The 16,049-nt window shown below is 45.9% G+C and overlaps 1 protein-coding gene across 1 annotated transcript; it reads right to left on the bottom strand.

Annotated features, from left to right (window-relative positions):
• Positions 1–68: 68 nt before the first annotated feature.
• LOC142886687 (extracellular serine/threonine protein kinase FAM20C-like) lies at positions 69–7,348 on the bottom strand. Its single transcript, XM_076023756.1, has 11 exons — positions 6,722–7,348; positions 5,166–5,690; positions 4,472–4,638; positions 2,700–2,778; positions 2,341–2,433; positions 1,828–1,943; positions 1,562–1,742; positions 1,226–1,335; positions 1,016–1,097; positions 459–518; positions 69–351 (listed from the first exon to the last, which is right to left on the bottom strand). The coding sequence occupies exons 2-11, from the start codon at positions 5,687–5,689 to the stop codon at positions 93–95; spliced, it is 1,671 nt and encodes a 556-aa protein (XP_075879871.1). The 5' UTR covers position 5,690; positions 6,722–7,348; the 3' UTR covers positions 69–92.
• Positions 7,349–16,049: the final 8,701 nt, after the last annotated feature.

The raw sequence follows: 16,049 nt of genomic DNA, 5'->3' as shown, positions 1-16,049 counted from the left end.
ATAATAGCAATACCCTACATATGGGAAATATTAATGGTGCATTTAAAGGATACACACGCAGGCACAAGACAAATTGCATAATTTATTGCTTTTTAAACACTTGGTCTGTCGACCGTTTTATCGTAGTCTCCCAAGTCGTCGTAAAAGACATTGTCGTGTTGTTGCTGGCAGGTCTGCACCACCTTCAGAACAGTGTTGAGGCGCCGGTCCAAGGCAGAGAGGTGGGGCTCGGACAAGAGCGGGGCAATGTGCGTTAAAGGATCCTCGGCCAGGGACTCTCGCATGACGTCACTCAGGCGGAAGTTGGCGGTGGACAAGAGGTGCAATCGGAGGAAGGTCGAGTGACGGATCCTGTGCGTGTCATTGTAGAGGAGAAAATAGCGACACATGTTGCCTTGTTTTTTTTTTTTTCCCCCATCATCAATTTTTTTTTCATCAATTTCAAAACTTTGTCTTACCTACAACACTGCTTCAAAGGAGCGAGAATGGACGGCTCGTCCTGAAAGGGACGCCCAAACCTAGAAGACACAGCACCATCAGCTGTGAACTGCCACTTCAGCAATGTGCTTTAGCAACTACGTTGTGTCTCTAGCCTGTTAATGACAGGCTCTGCCACACACACTCCACTTACACCTTGTGTCATGTCACATAAAGAAAATTGAAAGCTAAAGTTCCCACCGAGATATTTGGACTGCCTTCTGAGCCCACTTTGTTTTTGTCCCCTGTCAAACATTGTAGGTTCAACGAGGGATAAGACCGGCAAATATGCTAAATTTTCCATGATATATATATATATATATATATATATATATATATATATACACACAATACGTTTTCTAGAGATTCAGATGCAGTTTTTTTTAAGACAATTATGGGATGCTGCTTCACCGAAGTACAAAATGAATAAATAGAGAAAATTTTGATTATACAGGGCCATTACAATGAAGGCTGAAACCTAAGGAGTTTTGGGGACTATTAGTAAGGCATCCACACCAGAGACGTGGATGATACTCACCCCCGTCCATTGTCCAAATGCAGCAGAAAAGTGTGGTTGCCGAACTTCTGGAACGTCTCGTAGTGATGTCTGTCCATGTTGCCTTGAAATGCATGAAATCCAGCGTTATTGGAACTTGGATCAGAAGTTGATGTGTCAGTATGTAAAACTACAAGCAAAGACTACACTCGTTTAGTAAAGGTTGAAGGTCCCGAGTTAAAAGATACAAACTCATGAGAAAATCCAAGACGACCATGTCCATAAAATCCACCAGTCTGGTGCCATTATTGTAGGGAGGCATCTTTTTGACTTTGTCACAGTGGGCTGGGTTCTTCTCCCATCTGACAAAAACAGTGATTAATTAGAAGCACATGGATACTTTGTGGTGAAAAAAAAAGAAAACATTCCACCTCCAAATTAGTCCCTCTATTTTTTAACCCTCTAGTATTCCACGCACATTAAAACTGGTCTTTCAGTTCTGCTTTTACGCCACAGGGTGGCAGTCAACACATGCAATTCTACCCGTGAATAAGAAGAATCAGTGTTTCCAATTTAAATTGAACTCACACTGCCAGCTTGGTGCGGCTGTAGGAGCGCCTCCATGGTGACCTCCAGGACTTGCGAGGAGCCAGCTGGTTGTCTGGCAGCATGGTGGCCAGGGAGACCTCCAACATGTTGGGCTGACCGCACAGCGCGTGCTCCGCCGAACAGTAGTAGTCACACTGGCCGTAGAAACATGTGTTTCCAGCTGGGGAGGAGTCGCACAGCTTTATTTTTTTTTCAAACTAGTTTTTGCATTGCCACTGCAGGCGTGGACACAGACGGACAGACACCTGGAGAGGTGAAGAAGGTGCGAGTCAGCTTGCGGTCTCTGCTGATCTCTTTGATCTCTGAGACGATGTTGACGAGTCGACCGACGGTTGGCGGCACCCTGTTAAAGCCGAGCAGTCTGGAAACAAAGACAGGGTAATGGTCAAGACAAAAGCGTCACATTTTTGGGGGGTAAAATTTGCAATTCACTTGTATCCACACTATAAAAACTTCACTTCAAATATTTAATATTAATCATTTTGATTTTTTTTTTTCCAACTTTGATTTTGTCCCTTTTTTTTTAGTTTTTCGTGTAAAGCTAAACCAAGATCTTTTCCGGAAGGGTGCAAACAGAGGGCTAAATGTACCGCTTCCTGTGGATTTTTTTTTTTTTTTGGATTGATCATCATTCAATGCTGCTCATAAAGATGCGCAAAGCAGATCATGATTGTGCGCGAGTAAAATTAGAAAGTAATTCTGACCCAGTGTCGGTGTTCTACTGACCCACACCGACTGCCGACACGAGGCTACTGTACCTGTCCAGATGAAAGGCAGCAATCTCCGCATTGTGCCTCTCAAAGTCGGAGAAGTAGAAGAGGTTTACATCCGTCTCCGCATCTCTGGATTGTCTGTGCACGAACGAACACACACACACAAAGTGTAACAACAAGATGCCTGATCTACAACATTTCATTTGTTATCAATAAACATTCATATTGATTTCAAGAATGTCATGACATGAATGACGCGATCAAGTGGGAAATTACAAATAATGCTTGCACCGCCCGTTCTCAACAGCAGATGTCGCTAGATTTCCACACGCAGGGTACTGAAGACCAAGACTGCAGGAGGTGTAGGTGCATTGTTGGTGCACGCCACAACAGGGCTGTCTAACCTCTTGGGTTTCAGCAGAGCTCTCCCGTAGTTTGGAAACGAGACGAGCAGCTTGATCTGGGTCCCTCCACGCTTCTGGACTGCAACACGTGCATGGAGTGAAAATGAAAGGTGGATTATGAGTACAAACAGATTGGCAAAATCCTTGCAGACACAGAAAAAAAAAAAAAAAAAAAAAAGTACACTGCTCAGATATTGACTTAGCCGCTGGCAATTTATTCGGTTTTAAATTGGATTTCTGTGCCTTTTATTTCTGTACTTTTCTGAGATCAGTACAGCACATCAAACTAAATGTAAATTCACAAATAGCCAACATACAAGTCAACTCATTCCATGCTGGGCAAAGGCACAGAATAATGCATGAGATATGAAGTGGATCGTCCAACAGTTACTGACAACTTGTGAGTCTTTACAAAAGGGAAACATAAAAATGAAAGCAAATGTTTGACTGTGGCGAAGGGCTGAACATGAAAGAAGAAGGGATGACGCAGTCCTTGGAAGAAGGAGAAAAAAAAATTAGCCGGCAGCTGAGATTAGTGCTTAATCTGCAGCATATAACACAACTCGTCATGTTTTATTCATTCTGCATCGTGCCGGAGACGGCGAGAGGGCGTCTGAGATGAACCCGGCACCAAATGGGCGCCTTGCCAGTGAAGGACGCAGTCGTGCCTCCTGCCAGTCTGCGTGGCACTGGCCCAGTGCGTGTACACAGTGGTGGCGGTGGTGAGAAAAACAAATTGTTAGACACGACTACGTTTATGTCGTCCGTTAAGGAATCGTAAGGCTCAGTCGGCTTTTTGTGTCTTTTGTTTGTTTTTTTTGCCGTTTTTGTTCAGACGTTACCGACGCTGCACTGCGGGTGTTTCAGCGAGAGGCTGTCTGAGAGCGGGCGCTTCAAAAGCTGTGCAGCAGTCCACTAGCAGAGCCCCGCTGTGCTCAACACACTGCGTGATTGTTTTACGTCTGCAGCGAATAAATAGAAAGCAAATATTCACGCAGGCGAGGGCCTGAGCACGTTTCCCTTTGCTTGCTTTGCCTCCACGCTGATACAGGATTCACTGAACGGCACTGCTGGATCCCTCTGGGGCCGTATAGTAATAAATGTGCTTTGTGACTCGAGTGTGTAAGAATTTACTGCGAGCCAAGCATCTGTCATTATATACGGGGAAGTCGCCAGGGATGAGCATATAGGTTTCTAAAAAATCTAATTCCCACGAATCTCCATCTAATCTCTGGCACGGCTTCCCTTTTCCAGCACTGTGGAAACACCTCAGTGTTTGTCACTTCTCCGTGTTCGTGCTGATTTATTAATATCTATGAGTTTGGATCAATTGCTGGTGAGAAAAAAAAAAAAAAAAAAAAAAAAAAACACCAGATTTGTAAGTCAATGTGGCCAAGCTGACCATGGATGTGGTCAAAGCCGACTTTCCAGAGGAGAAACATCACTGAAATGAATAACCATGAATATTGGATGCAAATCCACTCATGTACATTCACACGGAGCAGATTCCATTGAGGACGCATTCTCTAACGCAACGGTCCCCCGGCTGTCCTCGCGTAGGAAAAACAATTTGTTTGCCGTCACGAACCTGGGAAGTTTGCCATTTTGTGACATCACAAAGAGCTGATTCGGGAAGACTTGGCGCACAAAAACCGGAGAGCGCGAAAAAGGGAAAGCCGTCCGCCCCTGCATTCTCTGGGTTCACCGCCAACAGAGGTCGGCGCACTCCAGTGACCACCCAGTGGAGCCCTGCCCCCTCCGCCCTGGCTCACCGGCTCCGAGGATTCTATGCGTTGCCAGATGATGAGTCAGTGTGGTCAGGTTGGGATTCTTCCTGTTGTACAACTCCCAGCGCGAGATGCCCAGGTGGAAGTGGAGCCAGGGAGGGTGCGTCGACGTGTCGCCCGTCCACGCCATTTTCTCAAAGCCTTTCACCTGACTGATGCGCACACACACACAGAGAAAAGCAGGAGCAGAGCACGTGCAGGATGGTGAGACATGCATCTTTGGGGTCAAAGGTGACGTTTCAATTGGCAGGGATGTCAACATCAAGCAAATTTTAGCCCGTCTTTAATTCTGCAGAAAAACTTGATTTTAATCATAAACGTGGCACCAGCTGCTTGTAAATCTTCTGTTGAAATGGTACTATTCAATGTTTAGGAGGAACATTTTTTTATTAAATTTTTCAGATTTCCAAATGTTGTGTCTATTGGGAAATAAATTCTATGAACCAGTCAGACATTTACTGAAATGAAGCCATAAAAACAAGTTTCCTTGCAACCCAGCACTGCCTGGTCCTGGTGCTTCTCGTCCCCTGGGCTCCATGAAAGATTAGCAAAGTCTTCTTGCGCATCCATCAGGAAACTTTATGTTTCACTCTAGATGTAATCCCAGTTTCTATATTACCATGCTGGAGCTCCGTCTGCATTTTGTGCTTTTCATTCCCCCCCCCCCCCCCCCACTTACCCTGATGTGTCACTGCTGTCATAGCTGCTTGATGAGTCCTTCTCAACTGGCTGTGACATCACCAAGAGCAGCTTGTCTTCATCGCGCAGCTCCGGAAGCGGCAGGTTGTACAGCCGGTGCCTGAACAGCGCCTCCAGTTTGTCCTGTCTTTTGACCTTCTCAATCAATTTCCGAGCGGCAGTTAATTTTCTTTCCTTGCCGGCCGCATTTCCAAACGTGGCCTTGGCATTTCGGGCCTCAATAGCGATGGTCTGGTTGAGGGGATTTTCGTCCCAGAGGAGCTTTGGAGGCGAAGGTGTGCGCACAGAGGGGGCGAGGAAGAACTCGTGGCGCGGACCAGCTGGTTTGCGGACGGCGGCGGCAGCGGCTGAGGAGGAGGAGGTGGTGGTGGTGGAGGGGGGGATGCAGGACGTGTGCAGGACAGAGAGGCAAAAGAACGCCAAGAGGAGGTGAAGAGCGAGGGTCAAACACGCCAGGCTCACGTAGATGGAGCGGGAGGGTCTTCCCAGGCTCACTTTCCTCATGCTGCCGGGGTGAAGAAAAACAGAGCGACTGTGAAGCCCAGCAAAAGCTTCAAATATCATTACGATGAAATATTTACCAGCTGTTGCGCGGCACTTACAAACACGAGAGTGGACCAAACAAAGGGAAAAACAACAGATGGACGACATTATTCTTAACTGTCAACATAGAAGCTGAATACGCTGCACCCTCAACGTGTCGGTGCTGCGAGCTAAATGCTATGGGTGCAATGCTAAACAGTTGGATTGGTTAGCAGGTTTGGCTACCTCACAGCAGGCTGGTGGGGCCGCTTTTTGATAGTTTTCTTTGAGATGCCTTTGGTTGTGATTTGGCACTTTCAAAATAAAAGGTGATTGACTGATATGTGGTTCCCACATCATTAGGATTGAGGGAACTTCAGAGAGTTCATGTTGCACAATCCATGCTGGATCCAAAGAGGGAGTGGTCAGCAGATGAAAGCAGGTATTTCATTTGCATAACGTATCCATGCAAGTTTAGGCTACAGGTAAAATACTGCAATTTGAAATTAAACAGCATCTTTAGCCAGGTGGGTTCTAGCTGCTAGGATTTGAGTAGACTGAATTCTGACTCCGAACAACTTGCAGACACTGTTTTATCAAAACTCTCTCATACTGGATTTGGGGTTGAACTTGACAATGCATGCAGGGCCAAGTTCAGATCACAGCTGGCTTCGACTTAAGAAACAGTTAAATCATTTTTGATTAAAAAAAACTGCGAAATAATGCCCTTTTGTCTAACAATTCGATTTTATTGAAATACCACAGCTACTAATATTCAACACTGATGAGAAAAAGTCGGGGGGGAAACTGATCTGCTCAATTGGGGGTTTTTTCTCCGAGAGACGAGCCTGCGCACGTTCGCGCTTCCGCGAGGCAGATAAACCTGTCAGATAATCGGTTGCATCAAAAACCCCCAGAGAGAGAATAGCTCGCTAAAGAAAATCAATACATTATTGAACAACTCGCTGCTCCCGAAGTCCCCGTGCGGCGCAGCGGGCTGCAGGAATTACTTACATCTTTTCTCCTTCAAGACCTTTATCTGCTCTTTCCCCACTGCTCGTTCTGCTCCTCTTCCTCTGACAATCTGGTGGATCTTCACTGTGCAGTGGAATGAATGCACTTCCCTTTTTTTTTGGTTGCTTATTTCCCCATGTGTGTGTATGTTTTCTAGCAGCCACTGCAAATTCAAACAGAGACAAGAGGATTGACTTGTCATCGTGACCTGTGTCTGTGTGACCGGTGGCTAGGACAGACGAGATGACTTAACCAACTTTTTTTTGTGTTTGTTTTAGGTTGGCAAGGTTAACACAGTTGTTAGCAGTAATTGCAGTGCTCCTTAAAAGACAACTGAGAAGCAGTGGAGCAGCCTTGACAACAAGTCTTGCATTCTAATACATGGTAATGTTATATACCGTGTTTATTTCCTCTCTAAAGGCACTCGGTTTTGGCTTCCTGCCAAAAGTGATCGTTCAGGACCTTCCTCGTGCCTCGTAGTGAAATTAGACTCTCTCTCTCAAAAAAAAGTGGTGGGCAAACGAAAGACTTGACGAGAGAAAGGTTCATGGATTCAGCCAATGAACGAGCTCCATACTTATCAGCGAGCGGAAGTAAGCTTGTATTATTCGCGAATTAGTCTCGTGTCGCGCGTTATGTGTGGTATTACATGAGATAAAATGTATGTTGACTGAACTGTATGTGTGCAGCTTTAAAAAAAAAAAAAAAAAAAAAAAAAAAGGAGTTGTAGACGAAGAATAAGTGAATAAGTGTCGCCACTTCTCGCTAGTTTCAAACGGAGTGTCCACCGACCACAGCGCACTTTGTTAAAATAAAAATAATAACATCGCCACATGGCCCTCATTACCTCAGTGTAGGGAAACAATGCAATTTAACGTGGATATGAAAAAAAGGAATAACCTTACGCCAGAGTCCACATGAGACGCATCAAACCGCCATGTCCCGTCCACGCCAGCTCGTCACTGCGCAGGTGTTTGTCGATTAACGCGCCAGCTGAAAAATAATTGAATGGCCACGCCCATATCCGTTCTCAGCGAGCCTGCCGTGCGGCACACTTTGCGACAAGCTGGTGCGTAATGCGATAGAAAGGAAGTAAGAGCAACAAAACATTATTATTATTATTATTATTATTATTATTATTATTATTATTATTATTATTATTAAAGTAATCAAGGACGAACCATGCTCTTCTGGGGAAAATGAGAAATCTGTTGAAGCTCATTGCATTGTATGGGACATTCAGACACATGAAGATACATGTCCTCATTTCGTGTTGCTCGACGGATGCTTGACTGTGCTTTGTGTTCATTTGGGACTTCATTGACTTGACTGTCACTTGCACAAATCTTACAAGTCCAGAGCACTGAGGTGAATCACCCGCGCGACACATTAGAGTGCACAGCGTTTGACTGCAAATTTATCAATCCATATTCTGAAGGAGCCGACGCCGTCAAATATTCATCCCTCCGGACACCATTCCTCTTTCTGCCTGGCCATGAACTCGTCACCTCTTCTTTTCTCTGCACCTCCATGTTATGCAGCACAACCCGCTGTAGAGCCTCCTCTGACATTGTCTTTCCTCTCTGCTGAGGTGCGAAAATTGTTTTCTTGCACACCCTCTAATTAGGCAGTTATACGTTTCAGTTAATTAGCGCACGTTGCTCCAAGAAAGAACTTACACTGTATGTTGCATCTGTTCCCAGTAGAATTAGCTACTCTCTGTCAAACCTGAGGCAGAAAATCTGCAATATCATATGCAGTCGCTGGGATAGAAGTCATAAAATATAAACAACTGGCGAAGGGATAACTGTACAGACTGACACAAGGGGAATGATTATTCATTCCATCAATATTTCATATCGTGGTGAATGAACGAGAGCTGCATGATGAAACTTATGGATAATACCAGGTCATAATAATTGTTAGAATGATTTACGTGTTTGTTTACCTTGTTTTATACTTTAAATCCACAATTTCAGGCTAGAATGGAAATACTTTATTGTTTACCTTTGCAGGAATGGGCAGACATTCATCTTTGGATTGTGTGGACAAATGCATGCCAAGATGTACTTAATTACTTACTTAAGAAATAAACGAAACAAGACAACACACACATGTACATCGATGTACATAAAACGTCTAAAGGAGACACAAGAAACAAGTTTCAGAATAAAGTACTTAATATAAACACAAAACAAGGTAAAAAAAAAAAAAAAAAAAAAAACCTCAGTGGTTTGAATGACAATGAATATAATATAGGTGAGCTAGCAGGCTGACTCAGAGTCATTACAGAGCACTGATGAATTTATTAATTGGTCAGAAGTGAAGTATGTCTTAATCCAATTTGATTTTAGCAATGACATAAACAAAATGCAATCTCTACAACTGGAGCCAACTCGGCTCTATTCCGAGCATGAGGTGTTGCATAAAGACACAACTCTTGCACCTTTTCCATTTTTCTTCCGCTGAGGTCGCGCTCGGTTGCTTGACAACCAGGAGGAGAGGCTGCCGATTGGTTGCGATGGGGAGGCAGGCACAATGCATCCACATTCTGGTCAGATCGCCGTTCGCCTTTCATTACGGCACGTCAGGACATCAAACGCGGTGAGACATTTGAAATTTGTGCGGCTCTCACTTCCTTCACAGCCTCTCTCGCTCTCTCTCTTTCCCTCTCCCTCATTCACACGGGCACAAAAACACACAAGAGCGCTCGCCTTCAAACAAGGAAAAACATCCTTCAAAACGTTTGAAGCCCTCTTTCCCCTCAGCCTAATGTAGGTTGCTTGGAAACAACCCAGAATTTGGCATCTAATTGGAGCGCGTGAGTGCTGTAACATGCCGGCAGGGGCGACGGCCACTCCACTCCGTTGTGCGAACTCGGTGTGAACGAGACTAAAAGGATTCCCTGGATGATGTGCAGTGCTGACGTGGAGGTATTATCCATTAACCTTGGAGACTGTTGTTTATGTTTGCATTGCTTAGAAGGATGTGCAAGTGTACTGGAAAAAAGTGAATCCACTGATCCACGCAGATATTCGCCACAGAGAAAGAAGTCAACGCGTTGAACGCCTACCAAACATGTCACCACACCGCTTGTCCGGCATCACCCAAGGGTCCCAGAAAAACCGACCATCTCACCAGGAGTGTGTTGGTCGAGCCTCCATCATATTGGTGAGGAAGCAACACTGCGAGGGAGTAGAAATCCTTTCACATTTTTTTCTTTAGATTTGAAATACACTCGTTCTCTCTCTCTCTATCACACACACACATACAGTGACTTCTAGCAACAGGTAAAGGCAGGCAGCTGTGAACGGAGTTCCTGCTCTGAGTCCACGGTGGATGACTTGACTCAAAACCACGGCTTTAACACGGCTGGTTTGTCTCAAATTCAAAATCTCATCATCCGCACACTTGGATAAAGCAGCGCCAGAGCTCGAACCATTGGGTCTTAAATGGGGTTTTTTTATACGCTGGACCATGTGTGGGCATTTATTGGGGGGAATTCTTCCCATCTGTGAAACTCCAGAGGGGTTACGTGCAAAAGCCGGTGAGAAGCAAATGTCAATTATAATGATAAAGTTGAAGTCCCACTGATCCCGAGGGATACGAAATTCGTCCCATTTGATTAGCAATCATTGGCCAATCTAACCTTTTTATAGTCTTTGATGTGACCCAGCTGGGCTTCGAACTCACAACCTTCCAGTCGCAGGAGGAAACTCAACCACTAGACCGTGTGTTAACCTTCGTTATTAACTCACCATGTGAGCACCAAATTCAAAAGTGTGTTTGTGAGAGCGGATGTTTCTAACAAACAAAAGGCATTTCATCATGTGTTACCCTGCGATGTTATAACGGGGCTCCTTGGCCCAGCCAAGTCCAGCCCCCCTGGATTCACTATGTTGGCCCATTATTTTCAATAGAGTTCATCCAGCACATACACTGGAAAACTTTTTGGCCACTGGGTTACCTTTGCAATATGCGGCCCATTCAGCGTACGCAGTAGTGTCACTTCCCCTTATGCCTCTGTAACTCACCTGGTGCATTAGGACGCATCAACCAATCAGAATGAACCGAGACACAGCAGCACGTACGACACTGTGACGTCAAACTGGGAACAAAGTATTTTCTGGGGATTTTCTAGCCTTTATACATTTTTTATTTAAAGACTACATTACTTACACAAAATTACATCAGAAACATTTATTATGAAATATGTTTCAGGTCGCAGTCATCCTGTCATTTCCTGCTGTTTTACAGGCTTTTATTTTGTATTACAGACTACGGGAAAAATGCTATTTGTGCTGCATAAGGTTTTTGGCTGCAGTACCTCGAGCAGCCACTGGAAAAATGTGTGGCCTCACGAACATATTGCCAGTCTGGTATCCAGTTCTTATCATACATTCATGGTTTATCCACCTCCATCTCCTTCTCTTTCTAACCTTGCTCTGTCTCTCTCCTCTCTTCCCTTCCCTTCATCCCTTTTTACCCACCCACCCCTCCTCCCCCACCTCACCCACTCCACCCCCCACCCCCCACACCCCATCGCTCTCACTGTAAGCTCAGAGGCCTGAGCTCTTTGAAAGCACTGACTCCTGTGGCTCTGATTGCCGCCGCCGTTGCTCCTACACTCGCAGCATGGATGGCCATGAATATTTCATCCGGGGGTGAGGAAGAGAGACGAGTGAGTGGGGGTGGAAGAGGGAGACTTGGGAGAGGAGCGGAACAGGTGCGGACGGAGGAGGCGCACGCGTGGACAAGCGGGATGGGAATAGGGAGAGGGAGACGAGGAGGAAGATGAGGGATTGAGGAAGGGAAGGAGGAGAGACAAGATGGATGGATGCATGTTCAAACAGGGGGCGGGAGACACAGGCGGTCTAAAACAAAGACGATTTTCCGAGGAGCGATCGCTCCGATCAAACGCGGCGTAACGCCGGCGGGGAGCCATACGAAGAGTACGAGGCGGGGCCTCTTGTCGTCTCAGCGGAGGAGGGTCGCTAATAAAATTCAGACTCTACACACGACAACCCCGGATCCATCTTTCATAACCTCTCGCTCGTCTCTCCCCAACTCCTGTCTCCACGTCCTCGTCCATTCCAGAGTGACGGATCGCGGCATAATCTAATCCTTAGTTCCTCCACGTGGGACCGTCTGTCATCACGCGCAGGTCGGCAAATGCACTGTAACTCTGGAAGGCAATTAGGGAAGGATGGGGAGAGAGACGAAGGGGGGGAAGCCCGGCTTGGCTCTGGAATTCGGCCACAGGAGCGAAAGCTCATGAATTATGTAAAGGCCGTTCATTTATTACGCTATGTAAATGCGGTGGTCCGGATGCCCCCGTTGGCTGCGCAGTGTTGTGACTGGAAGGAAGCCAGAGATGAATTGTTGAGATTGTTATGAGGAAACCAAATAAACACGTATCTGCTGTTAATGAGGCTCATTAGGTAGACATTGGTAAACATATGGGCAAAACGCGCCTGCATAGCAATATACACGACTCGACGAAATATATGGATGTTAAGAGTTCGTGCTACAGGGATATTATATCATGTTATATTAAAACAGGAGAACATTCAGGTGTCAAATTAAGTTAATTTAAGATACATGCTGAAATTCGATTGGAAAACAGACCACAATACCTCAATAATCAATAATCAATCAATGGTTTCAATTCTTCTTCTCAACAACAATAATAATGAACATTAAACTGGCATGAGCTCTAATTCAAAAATGGTCTCAAATTGAATGCACTTACCTGCGCTAAAGTCCAAAGCTTGGTCTTGGCTCATCCACCGACACGACTACTTCCAGGTCTTCATTGTCTCACCCATTTCACTTTGTTATGATTATCTTTTGTTCCCTCTGTGACACTAAAGCTTAAAAACACACAGGACACAAGACAGGTGGAGGAGGAAGTGCCCTCAAAACACTTCCTGTCTGTTCCATGTAGAATGAGCCAATCACGTCCATTTACTGCCGCTGGAGCCAGTAGTGATTGGCCCATTGGTGCCCCACCTCCCCCCCTTCAACCCTCACCACCCCAGCGGACGCTGACTGGCTGAAATCAGTTCACATGGAAGGTTCTCAACATCTGCCAGACTTCAGACCTGAGAATTCAAAATCACCATCAAACCTCACGCAGATCCGATAAAATTCTTCACGGCCAGTTCATGGTGTCCTTTTGGACATTCTGAACCAACGCGCCAGGTCTAAGCGTGCACGAAACTGCCGCGAACGAGCGGAAATTCAATCGATGCTTTGAAATATTTAGACGTGGGGGCGCGAACGCGCCACGTGGACCGCAGCTGCTGATACGCTGCGTCTGTGGCAGGATTTATTTATAGGGGATTGCGTGATGGATTTAGAGGACCATTACTCGTGAAGCCGCAGCTCGGACGTGGGCTGAGTTTTTGACAGCAATTTTCCAGCGATGATGAGGGAAAAGCCTCCGGGCCACATGGGGGGGTGTGGGGGAGGGAGCCAGGCTTTTTAATTTTCTCAAGATAAGGTTGTCAGCAGAAGCCAAGATTGCAAATTAAGCGCACATGTGCGTGTGTGCGTGCCTCGTGTTTGTGTGCGTCTCCGCAGCAAAACAGAAAATTGATTTCCAGATGGCACCGAAAGCCCCGGGACTATGTGTGCTCGCTCGGTAAAAACACAAAAACGCAGAAAATGATTGAGAATGCGTTCTGAAGCAGCTCCGCCATTTGCACGACGTCGACGTTGGAATGCGTTTCTCTCAGCTGAAACCTGGAAAATAGCATCTGCTGCTGCTCCTCTTTAGCTTGCAGTCTGACCTTCGACCCCGTGCAGCAACAACAGCTGGCAGCAGCGCGGAAGACTCTGTGTTGGGTTTGACAGCAGCTACAACTTTTCCATTTCTTTGCAGGATAAAAAAAAAAAGGTCGGACTCGTCTGTCGTGCCGTAGCTCTGTATATTTTCTCTTCATTTCTTTTGTCCTCGCACCATCCTAGCGTGGCAGCTGGCGCAAACAGTTTGCGCGGCCGTAGCCGCAGACGGCGACAACGACGATGATGAAACGATGACAAAACGAGCGGATGCACGATACAAAATTCACACATTTGGACCGTTCACAAGACCCACAGGCACAAAGAAAGACGAGCAGAGTGGATCTGAACAGACTCGCGCGCTTCGGAATGCGTCGCGCCGCGGCTAAAAAATTAAGAGGACGTGAGAGATGAAAGGTTGGGATTATTGTAGTGGTGTAAACAGAGGGAGCAAGTGGAATAGAGGGTGGAGAGTGGGGAAAAGTTCACACAGTTAATGGCACGTGATCGGACTGTGACATCATTAAGACTGGAGGTGTGCGACGGTCTTTCCGTCGGATGTTCGACAGTCGCGGGTTTCTGATGTGAAATCGTGGCCGTCCTCTCGCTAACGAGCGGCCGGTCTGCGGTTGAAGTGACGACACGCCGAAGGCCGGAGAACGCGCTTGAGACGCCTCACACAAGGTCGAAGAGGAATTTGTAGAGTAACTCATAAGTTACCATGGCAGCGGCCGGCGATGTTGAGAGAGGTGGCACCTCAGAAAGCAGTTTTTTTTTTTCCTCCTTCCACAAGCAACGTTACGGAAGAGGACGAGAAGCGATCGATACTGCACACATGGGCGGAAATCTCACCGACTTCAACTGCAACACGATTTCCTCCTCTGCAGAGACGCGCAGGACGAGGCCCCCTACCTGCGACTGCGAGGGATGGGAAATGAGAAGCGGAGCGGGTGACGGAGAACAAGGAGGAGCAAAATGGCTTCCTGTCCAGATGGAGACTCTGTGGGGATTTTGGAACGTGTGTGTTTCTGTATGTGTGTGTGTGTGTGTGTGTGTGGCACGCTCATGCGCACACATAATGATTGTGGTGCGCTGCCATGTGGAGGATGAGTAGGTGGATTACCAGCTCTGGTTCAAAGGGGACGTGATGAGTGGGTAGATTGAAGGGTCTCCATAGTTGATGACGAGCATCAGGTGAAAAATGTTGCAGAGAGAAAAACTCACCTGGTGGACGCGACGTTCAAAACCTTTCCGATAAAAAAAAGGCAGCAATGGCCACTTTAATAGATTCAACTTTAGAGTGTTTGTTAGCGCAAATGGCTCATCGGCACAATCAGATGGCGCCGACTAACTCCATTTAGCCACGTTGACTTGGTGCAGACGACGTGCTGAAGTTTGAAGGGTTAGAGCTAAGGGAATTTGAATGTGGTCAACACGGTTGTTGGTGCCAAATTGGTGCTGCTGATCTATATGGGTTTGTAACAATAAGAGCAAGACGCGCAGTTTAGGGGTAAATTAAACAATTTTTCCCCCAAAAAAGTTAACGTCAACGTCACAGGAAATCCATCAAGACAAATTTACAGGAGCTGAACAACAATCGTCTTTTCTCTGATTCGAATTCACAAAAAAAGGCAATTTGTTTTGTTTCATAGTGCGCTGAAATCAACAAAGTTGCTCATTTACAGCAAAGACATCTGGGACATACAGTCTGTCAGAAGAGAAGCAGAGTCAAATGTGCATAAACAGCAACGCATATGAGGGTCGACTTCATGGCAACCATTCGGTGGGTCAGGGAAAAACTCTGATTGTTCGCCCATCCATCTCGTGGATTACCAGCGATTACAATCTATCCATTCCTAGATGGATCAGGATTAGACCGCTAATCCAACGGGGAATAGCTTCTTCTGGCTCTGGCTGATTTGTGCCAGCCTGGTGCTCGCTTACAGGAAGTGAGAGGTCTTAGGTTAAGTCCCTGCTGGTCCTGCTCTTCCTGTCACAGTATCCCAGCGCTGGAGGCAGAAACTCTAGAACGCAGCGCCGCAGGAAGCAAAAGGGAAAGAGACACTTCTTCTTCAATGTGATTCTTTTTGATTCGGTGCTAAAAATGAATGCGTGAAAGACAAAACCAAACCAAACCAAACATGTTGGGGTTGACTCTGGTCAGTCAGTGGCCAGCAAAAATGGCAAAAACATTCACAGTCTGTACTTAAGTAAAAGCACGCATACTTTTGTAAAATATGCTTCGGTAAAAGTGAAAGCACTCATTCGACTCCTTTAGTCAAGTAAAAGTAAGAAAGTGCAGGTTCTGAAATGTACTACTGTAAAAATGTTTTGGGATTTTTGCCATTAATGAAACATTACATTGGTTGATAATTTTGCAAAAACGAAAAAGTTGTGACAGAATAATCTGGATTGAACTGACCAGAGGTCTTCATCAGCTTCTGGATCATTTTTAACAGCTTAACATACTTCTGCAGCAAAACCAAACTGTAACAACAACTAATAGTTCTGACCGGCGAGCCTTTATTTGGTTGTTGAAACT

Source organism: Nelusetta ayraudi, unplaced genomic scaffold (genome assembly GCF_046127955.1).
Source record: "Nelusetta ayraudi isolate G7.1 ecotype Tasmania unplaced genomic scaffold, CSIRO-AGI_Nayr_v1 ptg000016l, whole genome shotgun sequence".
NCBI classification, from domain to species: Eukaryota; Metazoa; Chordata; class Actinopteri; order Tetraodontiformes; family Monacanthidae; genus Nelusetta; species Nelusetta ayraudi.
This window is presented reverse-complemented; position numbering and strand designations above follow the sequence as displayed.